The sequence below is a fragment of the Calliopsis andreniformis genome, unplaced genomic scaffold, assembly GCF_051401765.1.
Source record: "Calliopsis andreniformis isolate RMS-2024a unplaced genomic scaffold, iyCalAndr_principal scaffold0048, whole genome shotgun sequence".
In the NCBI taxonomy this organism is placed as follows: Eukaryota; Metazoa; Arthropoda; class Insecta; order Hymenoptera; family Andrenidae; genus Calliopsis; species Calliopsis andreniformis.
In genome coordinates, this window is record NW_027480457.1 from 2,171,303 (window position 1) to 2,199,159 (window position 27,857).

A 27,857-nucleotide genomic window follows, 5' to 3' on the forward strand; every position below is an offset into this window, starting at 1 on the left:
TCAGTTTTCCGCGAACCAATTTTCTCCCTCTTTCACTAGCCTACTACTCTACATGCTCCATAACTATCGGTTGTACCTTTTTGCCGAAAAATGTTTTTTATGTAGTTTTTGCATGTCCAAAATTGGGCGACTTTCGTAGCAGAAAAGAGACTTCGTCTCCCGCGCATTTTTACTTAAGTAATTGACGCGAGACTCTGCCGAGTCTCCTGATTCTTTAGCAATACGACGTCGGACACCTTGCTATCTCTAAACATACTTTCCTTCTATAAACAATCAGTGGTCTGCTGTCGCATGTGATCGAGGCTATTTAGTGTTACTCATTTATTCTTCGAGCCATACGTACCCTAAGAACCTATCATAAATCCATCGAAGATCAAGGTTTCTTAGTCATCCTTCTTTCAACTCCAGACTTGAAATCTAGCAAAACTGGATTTCAAAAGAAATTAACAAGAAAGCTTTGGCAAGTCATCGACAAGATGCAAATACTTAAAGTTCGTCATTGACTCCTCGCGGTTCTGCGTAGAATTAACAAATGAAAAGTAAATAGCGCCGTCCCCTGTTTATTGAATTTAGTGAATTTAATGACGAGAAAGACCGTACGGCTTCAGTGCAGAACACATGCCGAGAAATGTCTCCTAGGGAAAAATACCCTGAATTCGAATCGCCATTAATTTCGGCTGATTCCCTGCCGAGCACGCACGACGTTTCATGACTGTAGTAGAAACCTGAGGGACTCCAAAGCCATCCCTGTCCTCCAGCAGTGCAGTTTCCGGATTTTTCGTTACTTGGCACGAAAAGTACCTTGCGTCCATTTGGACAACTGTCCCTTTTTCCGAACGACCAACGGGGTGGATACGATGAGGTTTATCAGGCACCCCTACCTCTAGCACACGGCAGCTCAACGCGGGAAGAATAGCCTGATAGAACTTATATGAATATGTAAAGCGCAATAATGATCGTATCGATACATTGATCAACATCTAGCGGCGCATGCGGTCCCTCGACGCGTGATTCATCTAGGCATGGCACAAGATTAAAAATGGCTCGAAAAGAGACAAAGCCATGACATTCAAATATGACCGTAATTTACCTCATCTTGAGCCTGAGTATCATGACATGCTCGTCAAGGCGTTATGAGCAACAACATGTCACTCCGTCGTGGGACTGGGATTGCTCCACATTGTGCTTGACTTACGGTTCCTAGCTTGGTGGATTGCCTGAAGAGTGACAAATAAGCACAAAGTGAAGAACTGTTTTCGTTCGAGCCATGACAAATCTTGTATCAAACTAAGAAGAGGCAAGAGTCATGTTACGTAACGGCCAATGTGGACCATTTTTTTCGATATTTGTCACTTCAAATTCATAAAGGTAGCGAAAAAGATAAACAAGTCCTTAATTCTACAAAACACAACATAGATAATTAACTAAATATTACAAACAACACAGACAATTTGTAGTAATTTATAAATAATTACTATGTAATTAATTCCAAATCCTATATTGATATCAATGAATAAGAATAATACTTCTTTTGCTACCTCTTCAAGTTGATAAAAATCGTGAAAAAATAAGTTCACCTTGATAATCTTTCCGCAAACGGTTTGTTTCCGTGACGATATACTCCATTCCTATATTTCTGTGTCTGTCTATGGTGTGAGTACTATAATTCGTCCTTTTCACGAGCCATCGCGAATCATGCGTCGCGCCATGTCAAGACGAACCACGCACTGTGGATCCTGGCTTAAGGTTGGCACGGATGACGTAAAGTTTGACGCCGTTACTTGCGTGAATGCTTGTATGTGTTTCAATATTACACTGTGATGGACGTTACGACATCATATAACGTCATCAAACGCACATTAGTATCAGTATAATACATTCAAGAATCCGGGTGAATTTGATTGCAATGTTGACGAAGCGTTGGAAGCAATTTCATCTTAGACTCGACTTGAACTTAAAAGCTTGAGGTTATAATTCGAATTGTAGAAGTCTAATATCTGTCACAAGGCGAACATGTTTTACTAAAATTCCTAATCGTTGCGATATTTTGTGATATTTGCCGTAAAATCGAGTCTTTTAAATAATTCAAATTATGTATTTATTAGAGAATTTACTTTCAATAAACTGACCGTTCCCTTCCTCCAGTATACTACTCAAGTCTCGAAGCATACTAGGATGTAATCGTACTTGCCTGATGTCTGAACTCAACTTTCTCAAAAATAAAGTTTCAATTTATTTAGTTTTTACGAATCACCTATTTTCCTCTGGTATCACTGGTTTCATGGTTCAAACCTCATAAAACAGCTACAACAATAGTATAAAATCTTGTAGCGGTTTTGCTGTTACTACGCCCTACGATTTGGGGGAAAGTTTGTGCTGGCCAGTTTTGATGGCCAGATGTGCACTGAGCCCTGGAAAATTTCATTTGTTAATTCAGTCGGTACGGAGTCAGGGAACGGTCCGCTTCGCGTAACCTGAATGTAAACATCTCATACTTAAAATAAATCGGTGAGGAACTTTGTTAAAAGCATCAGAATATTTCTTTCTTTCTATCCTCACAATCTAAATTAGCATCTTTTACGCAATTTTCTTCTTTATAAGATTTACAATTTATCAGCTGGTATAGCAGTAATTTTTCCAATTTAAAAATATTATTATTGATTGTAATAATGGTATGCTTCATAACGTAATTTGAGTACTGAAGAAGTTGAACAACATTTTAAATTAGTTAATAAAATTAAAAATTAGTTAATAAAAAGTTTTTATTTAAGTCGTTATTAAAGGAATTTTTGTAAATATATGTCTTTAAAATAATTTATGCCCTTGTTTCAGAAAGAGTGTCTATATGTACATTATCGTTTTCTGTATCTCAGTAATATGTTGCGCTTTTTGTATTATATATATTCACTTTAATTGGAGAATTAAATTAATAACAATTTATTTAACAATTAAGAATTTAGTAAATTCAAAGAATGGGAATTTTACAAAGAAAGCATACAGGCATTGCGCGATTAATAGCTGAGAAATTAAGTAAGAATTGTGTTATTATAAAAAAAAGTTCATACATATCAACGAATTTTCTTTGAGTTCATGATATTTTGTATAGAATTGCATACATTAAAATTCTATACAAAATTGGAGTACCTTAAAGCTATAAACACTAATTAAAAAAGCATTATTTAAATATTCGATTTTGGATAATAAGTCCTTGTCGGTAATTATACATTTAGACTAAACTAAATATTTAATACAAAATAATATAACTTTTAACTACGCTTCTAGTTACGTATTTTCATCAAATATACTTGCAGCTTATTAAATAAGTATCCTATTACAGTAACTCTTAGTTATATTTGTGCTATATTTTATTCGTTATCATCACTATCCCCATTAGTTGCGAGTAGTATTTGTCGATACGAATCAAAGATGAAACGTGACATGAAAATCATGAAATCGCTGAAGGTCAGGCAGAGATATTCTCACACATTTCCACCTTTTTCTTTTCTTCGATTGTTAATTACCGCTCTCAAAAAACGCATAAAAGTAGTCCATCACTATCGCTTAACAAATAAACAATCGAAATCGGCTAGAATTCAAAAGTGTAAACTGTCTACCCTATCCTTACTAAACGTCTGTTTCTGATTAGTCCCCAATGATGAACATATAATGAAAATTCACTGCATGTGCACATTTATCAACTCTAAAACAAATAGAACATTGGAAAAGCCCTTTATACGTTTTATCACAACTTTTTTTTTGTGTCCCAAATTTTATCAACGTCCAAAACGTAATCTTATACCCACCCCCTATTCAACGTAGTTACTCTTTATTTTCCGAGTTTGCTTATTTTCATTGTTAATGAAATGAAATATACTGAAATGCATACATGGTTTGCAGATCACACTGAATAAAGTCTATTCGATTTTTAACAATATCTACGAGTAAGAATACACACATTACACCATTATAATTATTACTTTTTATATTTATACAATAGTAATTTCATCACAGATATTTATACAAAATGAATTATAACCAAGTTAAGTTAATAAACCTAAGAAGTATGACTAGATTGGAACAAAATCGATTGGCTACTCAGAACCATGCCTTTGATTATCTTAGAGGCGGAAGACATACAGTTGTATATTTGTACGAGAGACAAGAGACCCAAGGGGAAAGAGTGTTAATGGCCATAAACGTCGAATTAATTTTAATATGTTAGTAGTTCAAGATTTAGGTTAGTTACTGAAAAGTGACTCGCTAAGATATCCGATTAGTTTTGCGTTCACGTAAAACATTTATAGGAGGACCAGAATATGTTTACATGGCCTGATTGCCATATTCTTCTTTTTTGTACTCAATGTCTAAAAGTGCCTTAAGTGGTCAGCATAGTGGTTCCAGGTTAGTAAGCCGGAATTCTTTCGGGATAGCTGGCCGTCGCTCTCCCCACTTGTTCTCGTAACTGCTTTCGCGAAGAGTCTCTAGAATTACATATTTAAAATACAAACAAACGTAATCGAGACCCGTTACTTACTACTTTAGCTATCACTGTTTGTACCTAAATATGTTGTTCTCACTATCTACCAACTTTATGATTTTGTTATCTCATACCGGATGTCAATATCTCACTCGCACTCATTCTTTACTACTCTATCTATCTGTCCCTTCTGAGGTTATTGACCTGAAAAAAATACTTGGGATTGCTGGAAATAGACTTCGCGAGATACCTGGCCAAATTTTGTCCTGAATTATGGCCAACTAATCCGGAACTACTATAGTCATTCTATTTAAGGAAGTGTAATTCCAGAAAATAATGTAGAAACTAATGTTCAATATTATAATATCTATTATAATTTAGAAATTACCTAGACAAACACTGATAAAAAGTCCTTTTTATAGCGAAATTAACAAACTATACAGAAACGAATAAATGACGTATTTTCTTAGGTAGTTATATTTGATTAGAAATAGTGCGGAGTTAGAATCTCCCCGTGAAATAACAAGAGTTCTAAATGAAAGAAGACCAAAAGGTCAACAATAGTAAACATGATCAAAATCTAAAGTCAGAAACTTTACTATATCAATAAACTGTGAGAAATTATTTAATTATTATTTTAATTATTATTTTAAATATATTTCATTATCAATAAAAATTTGATAAGAATACACGATACTATAATTGGAAATTCCCCTATTTAGAAATAAAATATAGATCTAAATATAAATTAATAAAATTATACAAGATATATCATATAATACGTGTAAAAACAAACGTTTTCTGAATCTATCAATAACTTTTAATACTACAGAAGTGGTCAATTCTTCAAAACAATTGAAATCGTTTCAGGAATAAGGGTTGACTAAAGACCATAAGTGATTACACTACTGATTGTCAAATTCAATCTTCAATATCCATCTAAATCTTACTTCTAGCTGTTTTGAAATCAATTCATTTCAAGATCTCGTCTTTCTATTCGTTTTAAGATCAAGTATTTTTCAAACATGCCTTCTAAAGAATGCATATGTAATACTGTTCGATTGAAGAGTACTAAAAATGAGGGGTTTAAATTTTTACCTACACCTGGCCAAAGTAGATCGTTAAAACTATTAGTAACAGTGTCAATTTTTTATAAGTCTGAACCTAACTAGAAAACTCAAACTATGCTGTGTCATAATGTAGACATCTTTTGCGTCTAGAGTGATCGTGTACATCAACAAAGAATTCCAAATCTCTGATAAATCGCATACCAGTAAAAGTATGTTCTACCTCATCAGAAAATTTGTTACTTATTTATAAAGTAATCGTACCACCTTCTTTGAATTTAATTTGAACCTAATTAAATTCCCCAGCCAAAGTACAGAAAGAGTGGACGTTACCTTGACAGTAAGTGGCTGCGGACAGAAATGGACGGGGACGATGACACATTGGCCCGTATTCGAGTATTAAATATCTACTTCGACAGAGACTCCAAAAATTGGATGTAACTAACAGGTTAGGCTTTAGACTGCAATTTTTGCATAACATTAATTCGTCTCCTTCTTGCGATGAAGGCCATAATCTAAGAGCTTTTTCACATTATCCTGTTTTCGTCGTAAAGTTGAAAAATGAATGCTGGAAAATTATCGATTGTTATAATGCTCATTTTCTACAGAGTCATGACTAATTTTATTTTGAATAGTTTTAATTCATCTAATAGGTACAGCCGCGTAGCGTTCATTTTTCACTTTTACAACGAAAACCGAACGGTGAAACTGGACAATGTGAAAAGGCTCTTAGGGTACCTAAAGGATTAACGTCAACGACAACAGTATAAACTTTCATCATCATAAACAGATTTGTGTAATTTTATGTCTCCAAAAACCAGGTAAACGAGACAACACTTTCATATATATATGTATATATATATGTATAACCATGAGGTTTTTCAACCATTTGTATGACCAATGTTGAAACCTATACAGTGTACTTTCCTTAGCTACGTTTAAAACTTAACATTCAATATAGACCTCTGTAATCAGTTTCTTAATCTAAAAAATAGTCTAAGAAGTAACGACGCATCGTATTTGCTTAAAACAAAAAGACAATTAGATTCACTTTGTGGGTGTGTGGCTTACAGAAGGTGGCAGATTAACTAAAGCTGAGCTACTGAGCCTAGTTGCTTTTGGCTCTATTTCCAAGGACATACGGTACAGATTCTTTTCATTCAGGAGCAGCGATGTATCCAATAAGTAGTTCGTCACTTTCGTTATTAACTCGATTTTATATGGTGTTTGCTGAAAGTGGCGTATTTCCCGAATCACATGGGCAATCTGAAAAATGCGATAATAAAGAAGTACATTGAAATAGAGACATAGAAATTGAGAAAATTAGTAGTATGGACAATAATGTTATCACAATATAGTAAGATACAGTATTGTGTAATGTGTAAGACACTTCCGGAATTAATAGTACACCCAAAACCAATGGAAAAATTTCATATAACCACGTGTCTATTTGTTCTATTTGTTCTTATTTATGAGATATGAGGGTTGATCGAAAAGTAAGGTTTCTTGTTTTGTCAAAATTTGTTATTGCGGCTAATACAAAAATCACATTATAGATACAATTATGAACTTTAGACTGAATATACTACTTTTCTACATAATTCCCAGGAAAATTTACGCATTTGTTCCATCACTGGTCAAAATTAAACCAAACTGTACGGCTGGGTCATCCAAAAATCTTTTACCACCAAAATGATTCTTCAGTGATTTGAGACTTTCACGGCCTGGTGGTATACAATTCTTATTATTGAGGTTTCCGGGTGTAAGCTGTATCCTTTTGGAAGAATTATCCCAATATTTTGCTATCGTTGCAGCTGGCTTCATCAGGGGTCAAGAGATACATTGATACTGATTTAATTGCTCAGTTGATCAATTCAAACATTTTAATTGGTAAGCAGTCAACCAGAACATGAGCAGTCCTCACTATAAAAGTAAGTCTTGATCAGTATCAATGTGTCTCTTGACTTCTGATGAAGCCAGCTGCAGCATTAGCGAAACGTTGGTTATAATTCTTCCACAAGGATACAACTTACACCCAGAAACCTCAGCAGTAAGAACTGTATGATTCTTCAGTGGTTACGTTACGACGATTAAAGAAGATAATTCATAGGAAGATCTCTGGTCTTCTCTTTAAACGTATAAATTTTTGTTTAGAATACTGCTAGACTTCAATCGGTACATCGAACGCAGGAACTTTTACCATCATTCATGGAATATTATGAACATCCTCTGAATAATCAAGATTTGGCTACATTTGATTTTCATTTGTTGGAACCTTTAAAAAATTGTGTTGGAGCCAAAAGATTTTTAATTGATACAGCAGTACAATTTCAACAGCAAGAGCCGAATTTTCGCCAAGAAGGAATTTTCAAATTCGATCCGCGATAGGACAAATGTGTACATCATCTTAGAGATTGTGTATAAAAGCAGCGTTCAGTAGCTACAAAGTTCACAATATATTGTATGTGATAGATACAGTGTAGGTCGAAAATCATCGTACAACCGGTCAAGAGATAATTCTACGTAAAAGAATAAGTAAAAAATATGGTATACAATTTTTTCTTCCGAAACTTCGTTTTCGAGGAAATGGACTTTGAAATTTGCTCAACTACGCAATGCGATTTACTTATCGTGTATCCTATTACTGAAACTCCCTGTCCGTGCTAGTGTTTATAAATTATTATCAGACAGTGTAACAGTTCATTTTGTTTTTTTGTTGCAAATTATTAAGTTATGCAAGGTATTCTAATCGAGAGTTTGTTATCATGTTACTCGCTTTGGGAGCTTGTAGAGGTAACACTTCTGCTGTAAGTAGATATTTCGCAGAAAAATTTCCTAATCGCTGATATCCGGATAAAAGAGTCATACAGAGAGTGGAGCAAATGGCAGTTGAGACTGGCTCATTTGTATCGTGTCATGAAAATCGTGGTCGACCTAGCATTAGCACAAGAAATCTTAGTTCCATATGCATCCATATAACGTTACACCGGTTCAGAATCTTCTGGAACAAGATTACGTGTCTAAAATGAATTTTGGTTGGTGGTTACTCGAATGTCACACTGCAGATCAACGGTTTCTATCGTGCACTTTATGGTCCGACGAGTCCAAATTTACACGAAATGGAATTTTCACTGTCCACAATACGCATTGGTGGTCAGACAAAAATCCTCTTATTTATCGTGAAACTCACTTTCAGAGAAGGTGGAGTGTCAATGTTTAAGCAGACATAACTGATAATCAAATCGTAGGACATTATTTTCTTCCTGACAACTTACATGAAAGCAAATATTTAGAGTTTTTATGTGATGCGCTATCTACAGTGTTAGAACAAGTACCTCTAGATATCAGAACTAGAATTACTTTTCAATATAACGATGCCCTGCCACATTTCATGAGACCAGTTTCAAATTTCTTAAATAAAAAAGTATAGCTCGTAGCGGTAAAATACACTAATCTCCAATGCCTCCGGATTTCACACCCCTAGGCTTTTATTTATGGGGAAATGTCAAAGAAGAAGTGTATAAAGAAAATATTTACAATATTGCACAACTAAAGCAAAAACATCTTCAAGTATTTGAAAAATTAAAAAATGATAATACATTACAATCCGTTCAGTTATCCTTAAATCGTGAAGCACAGTTATGTATGCAGTAACGAGGAGGGCATTTCCAACAGTACCTTGTAAAGTAATAAATTCCAAATTCGATTTTTTCGCCTCGGATGAAAAAATTGAATACCAAATTTTTTTCCTATTTTTTTACATTGAATCTCCCTAGCCGGTTATACTTGCGATTTTCCACACACCCTGTATAGTCTTCGATCTTTTGAAAGGTGGCAGAAGATCCAAATTGGAACACAAAGTGTCGCATGAGATATTATCCGATCTACCTTCATTTTGCATTAATAATGCCTTACAGTTAACCTATGTGTACTCTGAACTAACAACCAGAGAATTTTGTATTTTTGCAGATACAATAAGGGATAGGAATAGAACAACTGAGTCTTAACACATTTTGTTATATCTCTTACGGTTTAATTTTTATCAAGCTTTAAAAATTCGCGATTTATTTCTTATAAACGTCTCGAATTTTTAAAGTTTTGTAAAAAATAAACCATAAGAGATACCACAAAATGTGTTAAGGCTAACTTGGTCTATTTCTATCCCTCAATGTATTTGTAAAATTATAAAATGCTCTGCATACGAGTTTAGAATACAGATAGTACTATCACTACTACCTCTTAAAATATCGAAGAATATATCGAAGGCTAGCTCGTGTAATTTAATTTTTGTATATGCTGTAATAAAAAATTTTAGCAGTACAAAGAATTTAGTTTTTGATTAACTCTCGTATAATTTTGTGTTACCTGATTACCTTTACAATGTTCAAAAATTTTGCATATCCAGATAAGCCTGTAGATTAGCTTATCATTGATCTAGTTACCCTCTTAATGGTTCTTGGTATTTTCCGAATTTGTTGAAAACCTTGTTCTATTTTAAACCGTAAATATGTCAACATTTCCAATAGACACTGTGTACACAACGATGTCAAAGTTTCCTCGAAAGTAAAAATCTAATAGATTTAAATCCGTTTCGTTTCACTTGCACGACATATAACAAGCTCATACATCAAAATCATATCGAGCATTTCTAAAATAGACTAATGTTTCACCACCATTCTAAATACAATGTGGAACGATAATACGAAATATACGAAATTACGAAATGTAGGACGTTAAACGAAATACTTTTTTCAAAAGAATGAACTGAACTAATTCAGAGATTATTACGAGAATTTGCAAAATCGCCAAACGATCATATTTGGACGGAACGAGATGACATTTGACGGAAAGAAAGTCCACTCCGTTTACAAAAGTACTTCGATTTCATAGACGAAAACAGATAGGACATATACATGTATGAATCCTCTTCATTGTTTATGGGTGTTCAATCAATTCCTGAAGTGGGTCCCACAAATTATGGAGTAACATGTATTAATATAATACGAGTAAACATCTTCTTATAAAGTAGCCTTACAAAGTGAGACTGTAATTATTATTATTATGTTTGTATAAACTTGTCCCTATTTTAACTCTATCTAGAAAATTAATGTCACGACAAACCAACACGTTATTTTTTAAAGTTCAATTTTCATATTCTAACTTACGATGCTATTTTATGTTTACAACTATTTTAACCCTCTTAATACCAAAGTATTGATCTATCGGTATTAGGACGTAGTGTTAAAATTACCGTGGACTAAACGGTATCTATTTTAATTTTTATTATTGTCAAATGTGTGGAAAAAATACAACTTTCTTTAGTTGGTGTATTTTGGAAGCATTTGAGGAAGCATGGAAAAAGTTTCATTCATCAGCAACGTTTGTGATCACTACAGAATTTTTTTCTTAATGTACGAAAACTTGGTAATAATTGGCTTAGCAATTCTCAAAATATCTGTGGTTAAGCAATTGGCTGTAAAAGGGTTAAGTATAGTAGAATACTCTTTTAAATATGCGTGTCACAATTCTGATTCGAAATATCAATAGTAATATTTCTAGCTCTATAGAGTATGTATAATATTATCTATATTAATAGAAGTGATTCTTAAAGTTTTTCATGCGTAACAGAACGAATAGATAATCAATAGAAAGATAAAAAAAGGAGTAGAAATACAGTTTTCAGTGTATTTCATTTTTTAATTTTGGAATCTTTTATCGTAACTGTAAATGTTACACACCATTCGCATTTTCGAAAAGTTAAGGAGGCCGTCCTCGGTCATAGTTGGTGTACCCTCTTCTATGAAAGACAGGTCGGTTAGGTATAATCCTAAGTAAGGAATGCAAGGTGGATCACATCTATGTAAGGCGTCTCTTAAATTTCTAAAACGTCCATCCGAGGAAACGATGGTTTGAAGCCGTTCAATAGTTTGCTTAGTCTGTAAATTCATTAAATAGTTACATTCTTTATATGTATACACATATATTTACTAATTAATTTGTGAAATGTAGTCATTATTTATTATTATTTTAATCATGCCTTTTTCTAATTTTCAATGTAATTCTGTATGTTTTTACTCTTCTATATTTTTATCTTTACGTAGTTCTACTCTGTAGTAGCTAATATTTTTATTTTAATATTCTATATATTTTTATTAGTTTTCATATAAGCTATGTACCATACACAATCACAGTTTGTCGAAAAACAAAATTTCCAAAAACTTCTTTTTGCTTTTACCGTTTTAGAAACTTTCTCCCAAGTCTTTTTCAATCTGAAGACACTGCTGTTCGTAAAAGCTGCACAAATTTGTAGTACACCATTATAGTTGTGCAATACTCTGCTGATGTCTGCGACAGCAGCCCATTTTTCAATCACTGCAACTCTTGCTGACATGTTAGAACGTCGTATAATTTCCGAAACAACCAACTGAGAAACTTCATTGAACCTTTTTGTCATTAAGAGTATGTGGGGAGCGCGTGTCGCCTTATCGGCTTTCATCCATGCTTGTCCAAGAAATTCTCTACACATACATTATGCTAATGTGAGAACAATGTTTTAAACAAACTGAAACGCTTCTTTCAAGGAAACTACATTTATGTTTTTTTAATAATATAGGCATACATAGAACAACAAATATCATTTGAAATATTTTAAAGTGTGTAAGGAGCACAAACGTTGTATCAGTCTGTTTGGAATAACAATGCATAGCGGTATGACAAATACACAGAAATAATGTAGTGACTTGGACCTTCCAGTTATTAAGACTTATAGCTTTCCTACTTTCCGATTTTCGAAAGAAGAATTGTGGTGGCTAGGGCCCTAGTTAGTAGTGTTATCACGTTTTTGGTTTGTTAATGATTCTCCCACATAACGCCCTCCTCAGTGCATTTTAATCCATTATTTATAACAACTTATCCTTAATGTGGATCCTCACATATCCCCTTTTTTTCGTCTGGTTTTTATCACTTTCCTTCTTCAGCGGACCCACCCAGTGTTGTTTCGGTTAAAAAAAGTATCAAATCCTATTTACAATGTAGAGAGATTCATGTAGTATGCTCAGAAAAAACAGTGAACAGTTCGGCTTCATGCAACTCCAATTCAAAATAGGCTAAGCAGTTCCCTGATCTATCTTACAATTCTCTGTAGACTCATATTGCATAATGATCAGAATCCCTTACACTGATCGAAAAAGATTATCTATTTGGTATGAGGTGACCTGCAGATCAAGCTTCATTGAGTCAGTGCAGCTCGCTAATTCTTAAGGATAGAAAAATAGGACCAGAGAGTCAATACTCCCCCAAAGTTCTTCTTTCAAAAATCGAACAGTATTCTTTCTTTTTTTAATGCAATATCTAAAAAGGCGTGTATTACCGCATTCTGCATTTAGAAAAACAAATATTTCATTCTTGATTCTATACTTAAATATTTTCTTTCGATACTTACACGCTAGAAATAGATATGAAAATCTTATGATCTAAATATGCCATTTGCTCTGCAACTTCAAGTGCTGACAATGTCTCAATGCTCTCTTTACTTGATATCTGAAATAAAATATACAATTTATTCAGTTTACAGTAAAAATGCAATAAAAATTACGCAGTTAAATTTTTGTTACCAAATTAATGAAACTTAATTTAAATAGAAAGGCGATAGAAATTTCGTTAACGTTTTGACCATTTGTTGCTATGACCATCACTCTAACAAATTGCAATTCTAGTATAGATTTAAATTACTAGCGAATTATAGGTAATGTTCTGATTTATAAAATAATACATTTATTTAAAGATGCAGATCTGATTAGTAAATACATACATCTTAGTTAATCGCAAATATTTTACGCATACATACAGTTGGAGGAGTTAAAAGTTTCTTGAGATCCACTTTGCTGTTCTCTGGTTCTTCTTTGCTGATCAATCTAAGAAGCTGACTCGCAACTTTATGCTCAGCAGGTAGCAGACTAGGGCAATAAATGATATCCTCCAAAAACTCAATTGTCAAAACTCTCAATTTCTGATCAGATTCAAAATCTTGAGCATGCTTTGAAATCCAATGTTTCAAAACGTTTAATACTCGCATCGTAGCAGCAGTTGACATTATAGATTCCTTTCGTCTATTCTTGTCTCGACAAGAACCACTACGATTATTTCCATTGATACCTTTGTCTGGTGGATTACTGGATGCAGATGTGGCGATCGCAAACGCAGTAGCAGCTGTCGATGTGCTGCTCCTAAATATTCAGAAAAGAATGATTGAGAGAAAAGTCTTTCTCAATTTTCAATTATAGATGCAGAAATCTTTCATATACACATTATTAGTTTTCTGAAAATATTCTTATACACTTTATTTTATGACTTTTCTCGTGAATAATTAGGAATATTACTTACATAAAAATACAGTTTATTATTATAAAATTGAATGAATCCTGACACAATTTGTTATTTTGGACAAATATTTACTAGATAGATGTTTTTATGAAAATATATTTTCACTCTCTTAAAGAATGTTGTCAGTGGCTGTAAGAAGCGTATCCTTTGGAAAATATAGATACATATACGATGTGTTCAATAAAGAGCTTTCTCTTTATGTCACCCATCTAACACGTTTGTAATTTTTACTAAAATAAAATTTATTCTTGCAGACTATTGACTTCAATTTCCAACATTTGAATTCATAATATTACTAACTTACAAATATTGTTTCTATATTATTTTACTTTTACATTTGCAATATGTAGGTACGAAATGAATTCTTTTGGCAGTCTAATAGGATTTTGAATGTATTAAGTATTATGATTCTCTAAAAATGATTTATCTATATGACTCCTTAATTGTTAATATCAAATCAACGGATCGTCACTTATTTCAATTACATAGAGTAAGGGTGCCACATTTCGCCCCACTTAAGGTTTTTTGGTTTTTATGCGAAAATTAAACTGTATTATAATCTGGAAAAATTTGTGTAGTTACTTTGAAACCCTACATACAAATCCTTCTTATAACTGCATACTAAAAATACATTGAAATAAAATAAAAAGTAAAAACGCAAAAAAATGCAACTGTAAAAAGAACGGTTACCAATTCCACACCCTCTTCCTTTAAATTTAATAATAAAATCAGTTTTTAATACATTACAATACAAAAATAATGTTTTTATTATGTAAAAATAAAACTGAAAATAAAGAACAGCTATATGCAGTTATCACACAGAAAACTTTTTATTTTAAATTTAAATACATATATCCCACGGCACTATTTGAAGCATCCAGTGTATCCGATCTCTTTCTTTCTCTTTACATCGCTCGAAAATAATTTGTCATATAAAGTATAAGCTATATTTTGATCATTGATGTTCTCATTTATTGCTGTTTAGGGAATAGTTCTTTCGCTTCCACTTTATTCTACTCTGATCATATTTCTCTTCAAAATTTATAATATTGAGTATAAGAAGTACATTTTTCATAACTAGTATCTTCTATTTCAAGCTTCATCTTAAGACATGCATTTCAGCAAAAGTATTCCTAATTTCGACGCGAGACAAAATTAAACACTAACACTTTTGAGTACAGCCATTAATTTGAACCTGTAAGTAGCGGAACGAAATTTTCACTTTGGAATATAAGAACAAAGACAATAAATAAATTATAAACAAATAAAGAGATATGACACAATCACGTAACTTATACACTGAAATTTATCTCTAAATATAATTTACTACAGTGTACTATATATACAGAGTACAACACCTATATGTTGAAATATTTACATTGGTGATAGAGTACCCCAATTCGAGGAAAAAGTGTCCTATAATATTGTGTTCAATCTGCTTTCGTTTTGCACTAATATATAACAATAAAAAAGTTTCAAAAAACTTAAAAAATCGTGCCAAGTACATGACAAAGTCCAACATGAATGTATCCCAATAGTAATTCAGATAAACATGCGTAAAAAAGGTGTGAAATCAGAATGAGGTACAAGTACATTTAAACGTAGTTTAAACCTTTTTAAGCTTTTTGTGAATAAAAAGATTAATATGTTAAAAACATGTCTTCATGATATCGTTGTTATATGAATCTCTATGTTCACTATGCAACCTACTCATATCACGAACATTTTAGTGTGAAGTTTATATACAGGGTGTTTCGAAACAGCACGGGATAAATTTAAGGTGTGATTCTAGAGACCAAAATAAGACGAAAATGAAGAATAACGATTTCGCGTTTGAGGCTTCGTTTGTTAATCATAAGCATCTAAAAATTAGGTGGAAAGCAACAGAAATGAGACCCTGCGGAAGCTTCGAGCAGTGATTGCCCGAACAATAGTATCGTACTGACGTAAGGGAGGGGAGAGATCACTCACCGCCAAGCAGCTGATCGGAAGTTTTACCTCTCTCGACGAGACTGCAGGATCCAAAATTCAGTTAAAATTGATGAATTTCATTGAATAACAATAATCTTGTCTATTTATTACGTAGGCAAACTCAAAGCGCTCATTATGAGATAGAAAGTGTTAGTGTGTTCACCTTCATGAGAATTGCTTATTCACTTCATACATCCACACATTACGATTCCTTCATTCACGAATATTGAAAGGCCATACAAGGGTATCGTTGTATGACACTAAACCTGCATCCTCCTTACAATTCAGAGGGTAAGTTAAAACACGCCCAATTAATCTTCTGGTCTAAATCTACACACAAAAAAACTGCACACACTACTACAACTCTTGACATAGGATTTAGAAAAGAACTGCACACACAATGGGCATATCCCGAGAAAAAGTCTGAATTTGTAGGAAAACTCGGCACATATCACGAATATTTGCGCAAACGTTCAATGCGAAGATCAGTCGAAAAACTAACTAACAATAAGTAACTCGTCGAGACCTCCACCCTCCTCGTGCCAAGTAACGAAAAATTCGGAATGTCAACAGCCCTTACGGCACAGGTACGGCGGAAGCTTCGGCTAGCACATAGAAAAGGAAAAGTCGTGGGTGGGAAACGATGGGAGGATGTCAGTCTTCACGGCAGAGCAAAGACGACGTGGCACATATCTTCCACAGGTTTGCAGTAATATTACAGTCAAGAGCCGCACTCGGGTCTGGTCCCGGCTATCGAATCGACTACCAGTCACGGACGAGAGCCGCGCTCGGGTCTCGTCGCGGTTCCGGGTTAGGTGCACTCGGGTGTCGTCGCGGCTCTGGGTTAGGTGCGCTCGGGTCTCGCCGCAGCTCTGGGTTACGTGCGCTCATGTCTCGTCGCAGCTCTGGGTTAGGTGCGCTCATGTCTCGTCGCAGCTCTGGGTTAGGTGCGCTCGGGTGACGTGGCTCTCGTCGCGGCTCTTGTCCATAATATTACTGTATACGTGAATGAGCATGACCTTTCTTTTTACAAACCAAGTTTTATGTATCTTTGTTATAAATAATCGGAATCGTGTCGTGTTTGATATCATTTTCATCGGGAGAGAACAAAGAATTGTCTGGTGTTACTTGCGTGGAAATCTATTTACGAATAGGAAACTTCAATTTTCCCCATTTAAATCTTGAATGCTGTCCTTGTTTTTTATGGCCTCCTTGTTCTCGATCGTCGAGCTCGAACGCGATGATTCCAAGAATTGGTTTCTCGGCGGCACATATCGAACGAGTTAGTGGCGAAAGACCACGGCTCTCGTCCGTGTAGACGAAACGGCTCTCGTCACATCGTACGCGCTCGACACGGAGTCACCCGAAATTAGTGGCGATTCGAATTCACGGTATTTTCCTCAAGGAGGCGTCCCTCGGCACGTGTTTCGCAACAGAGCCGTACGATCTTTTTCGACACTAAATTCACTAAACGTGGGGACGGCATTATGCGCAACGTCACAGTGTTTTAAGTTGGCCTATATAATGAATAGACAAGATTTTTTTTATTCATTGATATTCATCAAATTTAACTGAATTTTGGATCCTGGAGTCTCGTCGAGAGAGGTAAAACATCCGATCAGCTGCTTGGCGGTGAGTGATTTCTCCCCTCCCTTACGTCAGTACGATACTGCTATTCGGGCAATCACAGCTGGAAGCTTCTGCACAGTCTCATTTCTGGTGTTTTCCACCTGATTTTTAGATGCTTATGACTAACAAACGAAGCCTCAAACGCAAAATCTTTATTCTTCATTTTCTTGTTATTTTGGTCTCTAGAATCATCCCTTATATTTATCCCGCGCTGTTTAGAAACACCCTGTATATAAACTTCATACTAAAATGTTCGCGATGTTAGTAGATTGCATAGTAAACATAGGGATTCATATAACAACGATATCATGAAGACATGTTTTTAACATATTAATCTTTTTATACACAAAAAGCTTTAAAAGTTTTAAACTACGTTTAAATATACTTGTACCGCATTCTGATTTCACACCTTTTTACGCGTGTTTTTCTGGATTACTGTTGGGTTACTTTCGTGTTGGACTTTTTCATGTACTTGGCATGATTTTTTGAGTTTTATGAAGTTTTTTTTTTGTAGGATTCTCATTTCATTTAAAAAGATAAATTGTATGGGGAATTCCTTCATAGAGTTTTTGACATTGTAAATTACAAGAATTCGCCATCGTTACAATTTAAAATGCGTATGTTTTGACTTTTCTCTGAACGTTCTCGATGTACTGGTTTCTCACCAATTTTGATGATTTTCAAATATGTTATAAAGGAGGTGATTATGAATTACTTTTTCCTTCGCACATAATAGGCTGTAGGAGTTAGTTTCCGTCATGTTTGCAAACAACTTTCTATAATACATAGTCGAATTGTACCCTGTATGAATACGTTATTGACAGTGTATGCGTGAGTCTGATGCCTCCGCTTGTTTATTGTTTCTATGAACATGTCGTTATAGCCGGTACAGTTTATACACGGTATTTCATAACACGTGGAACTCATTTCGGAAGTAGATTGTATGCTTAAACGCAATGAAGAAAGATCATATAAAAACATGTCCTATCTGCCTTCGTTTATGAGATATATTGAATTTTCTGTTGTAATTACCTTTACAGAAAATGCTTAAAATGAGCACCTTGTATTTGAAGACAAGCCTGCATACGTCTTAGCATCGATCTGGTTACTCTCTCTATCATTTCTGTTGATTCTCAAATTTGTTGGAAGCCCTGCTGTATTCTATTTCGTAATATTTTTAATCGAACTGGCGTATAGAATAGGTTTTAAATGTCCCCACAAATGAAAATCAAATGAACTCAAATTCGGAGAAAAACCAGGCCATGCAGTAGGACCTCCAGGACCAATCCATTTATTTACAAAATGCTAATTTAAAAATTGCATAGTTACTCGGTTAAAATGCAACAGAGCTCCCATCATGCATAAACCACATATGAAGTCCAATATCGACTGGAACTTCCTCTAATGTTTCGTGTAAATGCGTGTTCAAAAAATCAACGTACTTTGTACTTGTTAGTTGCACATCAAGAAAAAAAGGTTCAATTAAAACTCTTGCTTATGAACTATTGCGGTCTATGGAAAGACAGATCGAACAAAGAGTTTGCCCTATTTATAAAATTCATTAGATCTCATAAACGAAGACAGATAGGACGTGTGTTTATATGACTTTTCAAAATTATTTTTAGACATACAATCAACTCCCGAAGTGCATCCCATATATTATGAAACACCCTGTATAACGGGTAAACTAAAAGACTAAACTTAGCGAATTTGAATGTTGAATTTCAACGAAATGTTCATTCCATATTTTCCATAATGTTTCCATACATGTCAGTATTCTCCTAACTTGAAACGAAAGACGGATTAGAGTTGGTCTGGGTTACGCCCTCTTACGGGATCGGGTTGGCCCCGCTCTGTCCACCGCCCGCACTTCCAAAACTTTGAACTTGGCTGAAGACAAGGTGTTTGGTACGGTATGTCGTACGGCAAAGGAGTTGAACACCCGTTACATATATTGTCTGCCGAGTACCGCGTTGTCATTATAGAAACAATAAATAAACGACTGTGTCGGGCTCACGCATACGTTGTCAATAACGTATCCACACAGGGTACAATTCGACTGTGTATTATAGAAAGTTCTTTACAAATTTCTCAGAAACTAAGTCCGACTGCTTATTATGTGCAAAGGAAAAAGTTATTCAAAATCACCCCCTTTGTGACATATTCAAAAACCAAAACTAAATACCACTAGAGAAAGGAAGGAACAGGAAGAAAATAATCTTATGAAAAACCGAATTTATAACAAAAATTTATAATAAAGTTTATTTCCTGTTGTTTGTATTTAGTACAAAATATTACTATCTATTTTCAGTTCAATATAATATATATACACGTTGAATAGTAGGGATAGTGATCCAAAGTACTGTGTTGTCCTTGCTAAAACAAGAAATATTTATAGTGTAATGGTGTAAAATCACGGAATATTTTAAACTCTGACAACGTACCTTATTTAACACATGGAAGGTTATGATTCAGTGAGTAGATCAATTGATACTTTGCCTTTCAATTAAGTTCAATTCCCTATAAATTCATAAAATACACAATTTAGTTATAAGTTAGAAACAGTTTGATGATATAAAAACATGTGGCAATTTAAACTTTGACAACTTATCTTGTGATTGAGATTCCGTGAGTTGCAGTTCAACAGTACTATGATATGTGGCGATTTGAAGTTTAATACTTTGGACCTTAACTGAGTCGCATTTCTTATAAATTCATAAAATACATAGTTTAGTTACAAATTAAAAATAGTTTAATGGTGTACAAACATATGATATTTTAAAATTTGACAACTTACCTTATTTAAGGATTGGTAGGTTATTTTATACAGTATACAATGACAAGCAATGAGCATCGCTGAATGATCTCAAGAGTCGACGAACGAAACATGGGTTAGTTCATTTTATCTGAATATGTGCGTGTGACGCGTATACGTATCTGACGTGCACAAACCTCGCCGAATAATTTCGATAGTCGATGAACGAAATATATATTAATTCTTATTGTCTGAGTACGGGTAACGCATATATGTATGTATATTATGTCGGAAACTCTGACGAATTTTCAACGCGAAAGACGAATAAGAGTTTTGAAATTTTCGTGTGACTTACGAAGTAGTATTACGATACCTGTTATACAAGGACCAATTTGATTGAAATTGGTCTCATTTGAAAGTTCACATGCGGCTTAAATAACAAAAGTAACTTTAAATTTAGAGAATATTTTAAACCATGAAATAACTTTGAGGTGAGGTTGGAATACCCGGTTTTCAGGAAAAAGATACGTACGATGTACGTTGTACAATGTACTTGGCATCGAGACGCTGCCACATTTCTTGATACTCTCAAATTAGTATATGTTCTGAAATGAAGAGTAGCTCGTATATATTGGCGAGACAAACACATAGAAAGAGTCCGTCAACCTAGAGAATTCGGTTGCATGAGAAGGTTATGTTCATTTCGGAAGACCCGTAATACGTGTTAAGACTAGAGGTCCCCATTTCACGTATATTTTCAATACAGATGTACACATAAAATTAAAATATCCCTGTTTGAATTCGTGTAGTGTTTAGTACATGGGTACACGTGTATCGAAATACACGAACTATACTACACGGATACTCGGATTCGGATTTACGCAATAATATATGTGTTGATATATGTGTAATATATATCGTATACGTGTAATATATGTGTAAGATAAGTATATGTATACCGAGCATCGCAATTCGAAATACATGGATACACCTATATCACAATATTCATTACTAAATATTATTAACATATTGATATTTCATTTTGTGTAATTACTAATGTATAACAAAATACTCGAATATTTAAGTTCATTTACCCGAAGTTTATTCTATCTCTGAGATTTAATTGAAACTGAAATATTTCTTCGGAAAAGGAAGAGAATTCTGAATGTAACGATGTTCGTCCGTCTTCGTGTAGAATGGGTTATACTTAGAAATTTTTATTTCGGAAACTGTTCTGCGTATTTACGTGCTTCAAGTTTTATTTTAATTGAGAACGATTGATCTTCTTAAATAAATTTGTATATGGTTAGAAAATTATTTTGACAACGTTGGAAATTATTATTTCTGAAATAGGTGCTCGCGATCGCGTTTTTAAAAATTCGGAACAAAATAGTACCACATTTATTGAATTGTGCTCTATACAAGAGTTAAGGATGGTTCATAAAGGATGACATTGATAAGATCATATTCTATGATGGGTTTAATTGTTGCTAAACAGGTAAAAAAATATTTTTCGTAATGAAAAGATAATACAAAATGAATCACTTTTTTTTCCTTGGTAAAACTATAGCAGTTACTTTCTCAACATACAGTAAAAGTTTTAGAACAATTGATCGATTATTTTTTCTTTAAATCATTTTAAGTGGCAGCAAAAGTACATGACGATCAAGGAGTGGAGGCGAAATGTGTAACAGAATTTTGCATAAAAAAATACTATAAGTACTTAAACATAGAATGAAAACATACAAAAAGACTGAAGATAATTTACCATATATTTTATTTAGTAAACATTTAAAGAAGACAGATTTTTTATGAAGATAAGAAAAATTCCCCACTTATTGTTAGTATGCCTTTCACCGACTTGTGGATAAGCTTATTTTATGGACACCTATCTGTGTACATACTACCAGGTCCGTATATCCGTGTATTTCGACACACGTGTACCCGTGTACTAAACATTACACGCATTCAAATACGGATATTTCAATTTCACGTGTACTTGTGTACACGTATACCTTTAATACGCGTACAGAATCGGGATCTCTAGTTAAGACTCTCATAGGCAGAAGTCTTTCAATGAAACTCCTTATGTAAAATGGTTGCTGCTCTGTCGATTTCGAGGTCATTTTAAACAGCTAGCTGCCGATAATCTTTCGATATACACTACTTTTATCAATGAATTAAGACTATCTTCTTCTATTGCTCCTCCTTAATATAGGTGGAAAATTACAAAATTCTCCAACTCTTAATTCATTGTATAGACATATTAACTTCAAAAGCATTATTACTACGAAAGCAAATTGAAGATTATATCATTAGAAATTTTGTAATCCGATTGGGGTTCCCTACCACACCTGAAAATATTTCAGTGTATACTTGTCACACCCTGTATAACAAAAAATGTTGTCATGCGTATTGAAATTAATGAAGGATTTCCTTTCTTTTACCAGCTTACTAAAACCATATGTAAAATAAATTGTCATTAGGTAGCAGCACTTAATACGATAGATAGAGTTGAGAACGGAATTAGATATGAGGGCATTATTTGACACCTTTACCCTAAAAAGAATCAGGTACAAAAATTTCAGTATTGTATTTTTTAAAAATTAGCTTTCAAATAAGCTTGTCCGTTATTTCGTATATCTTGAGCTTTACTCTATATTATAAATTTAATAATTCAAAGTTGAAAAATAAATATATATCTTCGTTTCGAATATAAATTTTAAATCAATATACATATTTTATAAAAAAAGAAGCATTAGTGTGTTAAATAGAATGAGTTTAACAGTAAAACATATTGTTACTATATATTTGTTATAATCATTCGAAGTATAACAAATCTTGCAAAACTTTAAAGTAAGTTAGTAATAGAGTATATTAAATATGAAATAAAAATGAATTGCATAACAACATATAACTTTTATAGCAATTAATTGAGGAAACAAGAAAATGCAATAAAAAATGAGACTACTTAAAAATCTTGTATACTTTCTTTAATGGAGATTACTTCCTTGAAATTGTAATCAAGCAATATATTCATAACCTTTAAGAGATTTAGTATTATAGTACTTTTTATTTAATTAGAGATTTTAATCTATTAAATTTAATTCACTTGAAAAATATATTTTTTTAAATATTTTTGACAAATTAATTACACCACTGAATCAGTCTATTGCGAATAATTAGAATTCAGGCACTGAAGTCTGACGTGCACTAGTGTACAGTTTGATTATTAAATAATTATCTAACAAATGCTGGCAATTCTAGCTAAGACATTCGATGTTTATTCTAAGCTAACTCTAACAAGTAAGTGGTGGAGACTATAAACGCGAACATTAAGTGAGGCGGCTAATAGGTAAAACTATTTCTATTTCGTTCAGTTTGCTTGTAATTCAAATGCAGTTTGTAATAACTTATTTACAGTAAAACAGAAATATATAGTGCACAGAAATGTTAGGTGTGTACACAGAAATACAATATAGAAAAGTCTTGATACTTATAATCTGATTTATAACCTTAAAAATGTATGAACATTGATAAAGCAAATTCAATTCAGGTTTTGCCCAGTGATCGAGATTTCGTAGCAAATGTAACAAGCAGAGCACATTAAAATTAGGAAACATTCGTAATGTACCTAGTTTCAGAAAACAAAACGTAGAAATGGTGCAATACATTATACATAATAATTACAGTAAAAGTTGGACCTCCAAAAAACATTAGAAATACAAAGTTTACGTCAAGTACTTAAGTTGCCTTTAAATCTTTCAAAGATTCCCATAGAAAGAAATCTACTTTCTAAAAGCTTTGATCCATTTAAATTTATAAAATCATAAATAAGACGCGCAAGTACCCACTATTTTAGCTTACAGTGATGGGACATGTAATATTTACATAATAAATATCGGTACAACTACGCGGGATTTTGTCAGATAGCAGCAAATTAAGTGTAGCCTCTTCTAAAATATTTAATCACTAGCATGATCAGATTTAATGAACTTGTGAATAGATATAACAAACCATATCGTAAGCTGAAATAAAGAGTGTTCACGCGCCTAATCTATGATTTCATAAATTTAAATGACGCAAAGTTTTTGAAAAGTACATTTCTTTCTCTGGCAATCTTTGAGAAGTTTAAAGACAACTCAAGTACTTGGCGTAAACGTCACATTTTTTGTTTTTTTGGTGGGATTTCACAAATTTTTGTGAATTTTTTGTCCACCAGAAGTGAAATGACGGCAAGAAATAGGTTAAGCATAGTCGATAATAAGGAAAAGAATAAATTAGAATGAAAAAGTAATCAGTTCTGAATATTGCCAGTCCTTCTGATCTTTCTCACGTAGCGGCTAGCTATATATTAAGAAATGTTTTCTTCCTGTACAAAGGTTTAGAAAGTCATTGTAGGACTGAGAAATGCTGCTCAAACATTCCAGCATTTTATTGACATGGTTTTAAGTGGGCTTGATTTTTTTAACGCCTATCTGGATGATACTTTCGTAGCATTAGAGATCGAGGCCGAACATGTCAATCATTTGCAGCAGCTTTTCTCACGCCTGGATCAGTACGGTGTTCTGATAAACCCGGGTAAGTGCGTTTTCGCGGTCAAAGAGCTGAAGTTTTTGGGGTATACGGTAAACAAAGACGGTATAAAACCATTACCAGGTACAGTTAAAGTCATTGTAGATTTTCCGAAATCTGACACGGTTAAGCAACTTCGCAGGTTCCTCGGTATGATTAACTTTTATCGTAGATTCATACCTAACGCTGCGGCTGTACAGGCCACGTTTAATCACCTGCTCAAGGGTCCGAAGGTGAAACGAAATGCCCCAGTCCAATGGTCGAGTGAAGCGGAAACAGCATTTCACAAGTCAAAAGAAGCGCTAGCTAATGCTGGATACCTCGAACTTTGCAGTGGCACAGCTTTGCAGCAACGTGAAGGAGATTCGTGGAAGCCTTCCATACGAAGTCTTTGTCGCCTGCGCAACGTCAATATAGCGCGTATGATCGTGAGTTACTAGCTATTTATACAGTAGTTAGAAAATTTAGGCATTTTGTAGAGGGCCGAATTTTTATCGTATACACCGATCACAAACCCCTCGTTTTCGCATTTCGGCAGAAGCCAGAAAAATGTATACCACGACAATTTCGTTATTTAGATTTTGTAGCACAATACTGATATTAGGTATATAAGTGGTAAAGATAATGAAGTAGCAGATACCTTATCGAGGATAGAGTCAGTAACCGCGACGCTGAATTATGAAGATTTAGCACAGTCGCAGGAAGTAGACGAAGAGTTAAGAAAACTTTCATCCGGTTCTGATACTTCATTACAACTTTAATGCGTTAAGTTAATTAATAGCGATATTACACTTTTTTGTGATGTTCAACGAACTCCGCTAGACCATTTGTCACCGCACCGTTTCGTAGACAAGCGTTCACGTCTATTCACGGTTGTGTTCATCTAAAGCCACGGTTAGACAGGTTAAGAAAAAGTTCGTTTGGTCATCGATAGTTCGCGATTGCAATGAATGGGCACGAAGTTGTATTAGGTGTTAGTCAGCAAAGGTTAGTAGACATGTATCCAGTCCGATATCTCATTTTTCTTTACCGACTGCTAGATTTGAACATATTCATATGGATGTAGTGGGTCCGTTACCGATTTCGGACGGCAATAGATATTGTCTAACGTGCGTGGACCGTTTCACACGCTGGCTCGAAGCATACCCTATCGTGAACATAAAAGCGGAAACTGTAGCAAAGACTTTTGTAGCAGGGTGGATTGCACGAGTTGGTACTCCCTTAACAGTGACAACTGATCAAGGTCAGCAGTTAGTGCCACAATTGTTTAAACAATTGAACGAATTGTTAGGCACAAAACACCTTAGGACTATAGCGTACCACCTAGCCGCAAACGGCATGATCGAGAGGTTTCATAGGCAATTTAAAGCCGCAATAAAGTGCCACGGTGGGCCGCGTTGGAACGATTCATTATCCATAGTACTATTAGGTATTAGGGCGACGTATCGGGTCGATTTGAAAGTTTTGGTAGCTGATTTAGTGTACGACGAAAATATACGACCACCTGCTGAGTTTTTCGCTAACACAGATGTAAATAAGGCCGAACCGGTAGAATTAGTAAAGCAGCTACGCACACATTTCCACGATTTACGTCCAGCTCCAGGATCGCGTCGTGGAAATCAGAAAATTTTCATTTTTAGAGATTTGGCGTCAGTATCACACATCTTTGTGCGTACCGATGGAGTTAAGGGTTCGTAACAGAACCCATACGAAAGACCGTTTCCGATTATTTTATGCACCGATAAAGACTTTACCATGCGAATTAGAGGTAGAAATATTATTATAACGATAGATCGCCTCAAGCCCGCTTATATTTTTAGTAGTGACGAATCAGTAGAACAAACAGGCGAGCGTAACATCTTACCAGAAACTGTTTTGAGTACGTCAAATCCTGCACAGACACCTGTGCGAACGCGTTCAGGTAGATGCGTAAGGTTTCCAGAGCGTTTTCAAGTAGGGAGATAGTGAAAATGTATAGTGTACATGGCTAAGTTCTTTTTAACTAGACGGTAGGTTGAGTTAGTTTTAGTGAACTTAAGTTAGGTAATATTAGTTTATAAGCTAACGTTTGCACTGGTAAGGGGGTAATGTAGCAACTTGCTGTATATTAAGAAATGTTTTCTTGCCGTACAAAGGTTTAGAAAGTTTTATGACATCCGCGTCAGAGAAGTTATTTTTGAGTATGCTATTTTCTCCGATTTTACCCGTCAAGTTTTTCAGCGAGTCTCGAACATATAAGAAATCTTGCGTTCTGCTTGCGAAAAACATATAGCCTGGAATAATCACGTAATTATGCATCATTTATCAACCCAAACCAAGCATACCTTCACTTAGGTGGAGGATTAGCTTTCCGATTCTGCGATACAGACGGGTGAGGAATAAGAAGGGGTTTACTGTTATAACGATCTTAAACTTCACTTATCTTTGACACATCATAGTTTAGTTTCCCGTGAATCAATTTTCTCCCTACTTCACCCACTTACTTTTACCCACTTACAATAACAATCGTTTTCATCTTTTTGCCGAAAAAACGTTTTTTACGTAGTTTTTTACATGTTCAAAGTCAGACGATTTTTCGTAGCGAAAAAGACTTCGTATTACGCGCACTTTTACTTAAGTACTTGCCGCGAGACTCTACTGAGTCTTCTGATAACTGCTTGAAGTTCAGAACTACCAGCCTTTCTTCCGATCTTCCGAACTTCCGAACTTCCGACTTCCATTTTGAAGTGTTCCGAATGTAATAAAGGACAGTGAGTGAAAGAGAAAGAGGGTCAATATAAACGGGGTCCAAAAGAAAATATCAGTAATATAATACTAGTGCAATGATGAAACTTTTTTAATTTTTATTTAATATTTGAATAATATTTTCACAAACATATTTGTGAGGTTTATCCGATGAAAACAAGACCAAACACGAAATAATTGTAATTATATTTATGCATGAGTAATAATAACTCTTCTTTTCAACTATTAAATAAGTAAATATAATCCAAATTATATT

General features: G+C 34.2%; 1 protein-coding gene and 1 long non-coding RNA gene across 6 annotated transcripts in view; both read right to left on the reverse strand.

Moving 5' to 3' along the window:
* Positions 1–5,187: 5,187 nt before the first annotated feature.
* Positions 5,188–27,857, reverse strand: part of LOC143187526 (ras-specific guanine nucleotide-releasing factor 1) — a 245,855-nt gene continuing 223,185 nt past the window's right edge. For 4 of the 5 annotated variants that reach the window (XM_076391739.1, XM_076391740.1, XM_076391741.1 and 1 more), the window contains 5 exons: positions 13,391–13,769; positions 12,986–13,083; positions 11,780–12,062; positions 11,283–11,480; positions 5,188–6,810 (listed from right to left, as the gene is read on the reverse strand). In XM_076391739.1, coding sequence (XP_076247854.1) covers positions 6,592–6,810; positions 11,283–11,480; positions 11,780–12,062; positions 12,986–13,083; positions 13,391–13,769 — 1,177 coding nt within the window. In that variant the 3' untranslated portion in view covers positions 5,188–6,591. The remainder of the gene's footprint in view (positions 6,811–11,282; positions 11,481–11,779; positions 12,063–12,985; positions 13,084–13,390; positions 13,770–27,857) is intronic. The other variant, XM_076391743.1, reaches the window with a different exon arrangement.
* On the reverse strand, positions 19,870–20,455 carry LOC143187561 (uncharacterized). Its single transcript, XR_013003227.1, has 3 exons — positions 20,324–20,455; positions 19,971–20,231; positions 19,870–19,902 (listed from the first exon to the last, which is right to left on the reverse strand). It is a non-coding gene; the product is annotated as an uncharacterized LOC143187561 (long non-coding RNA).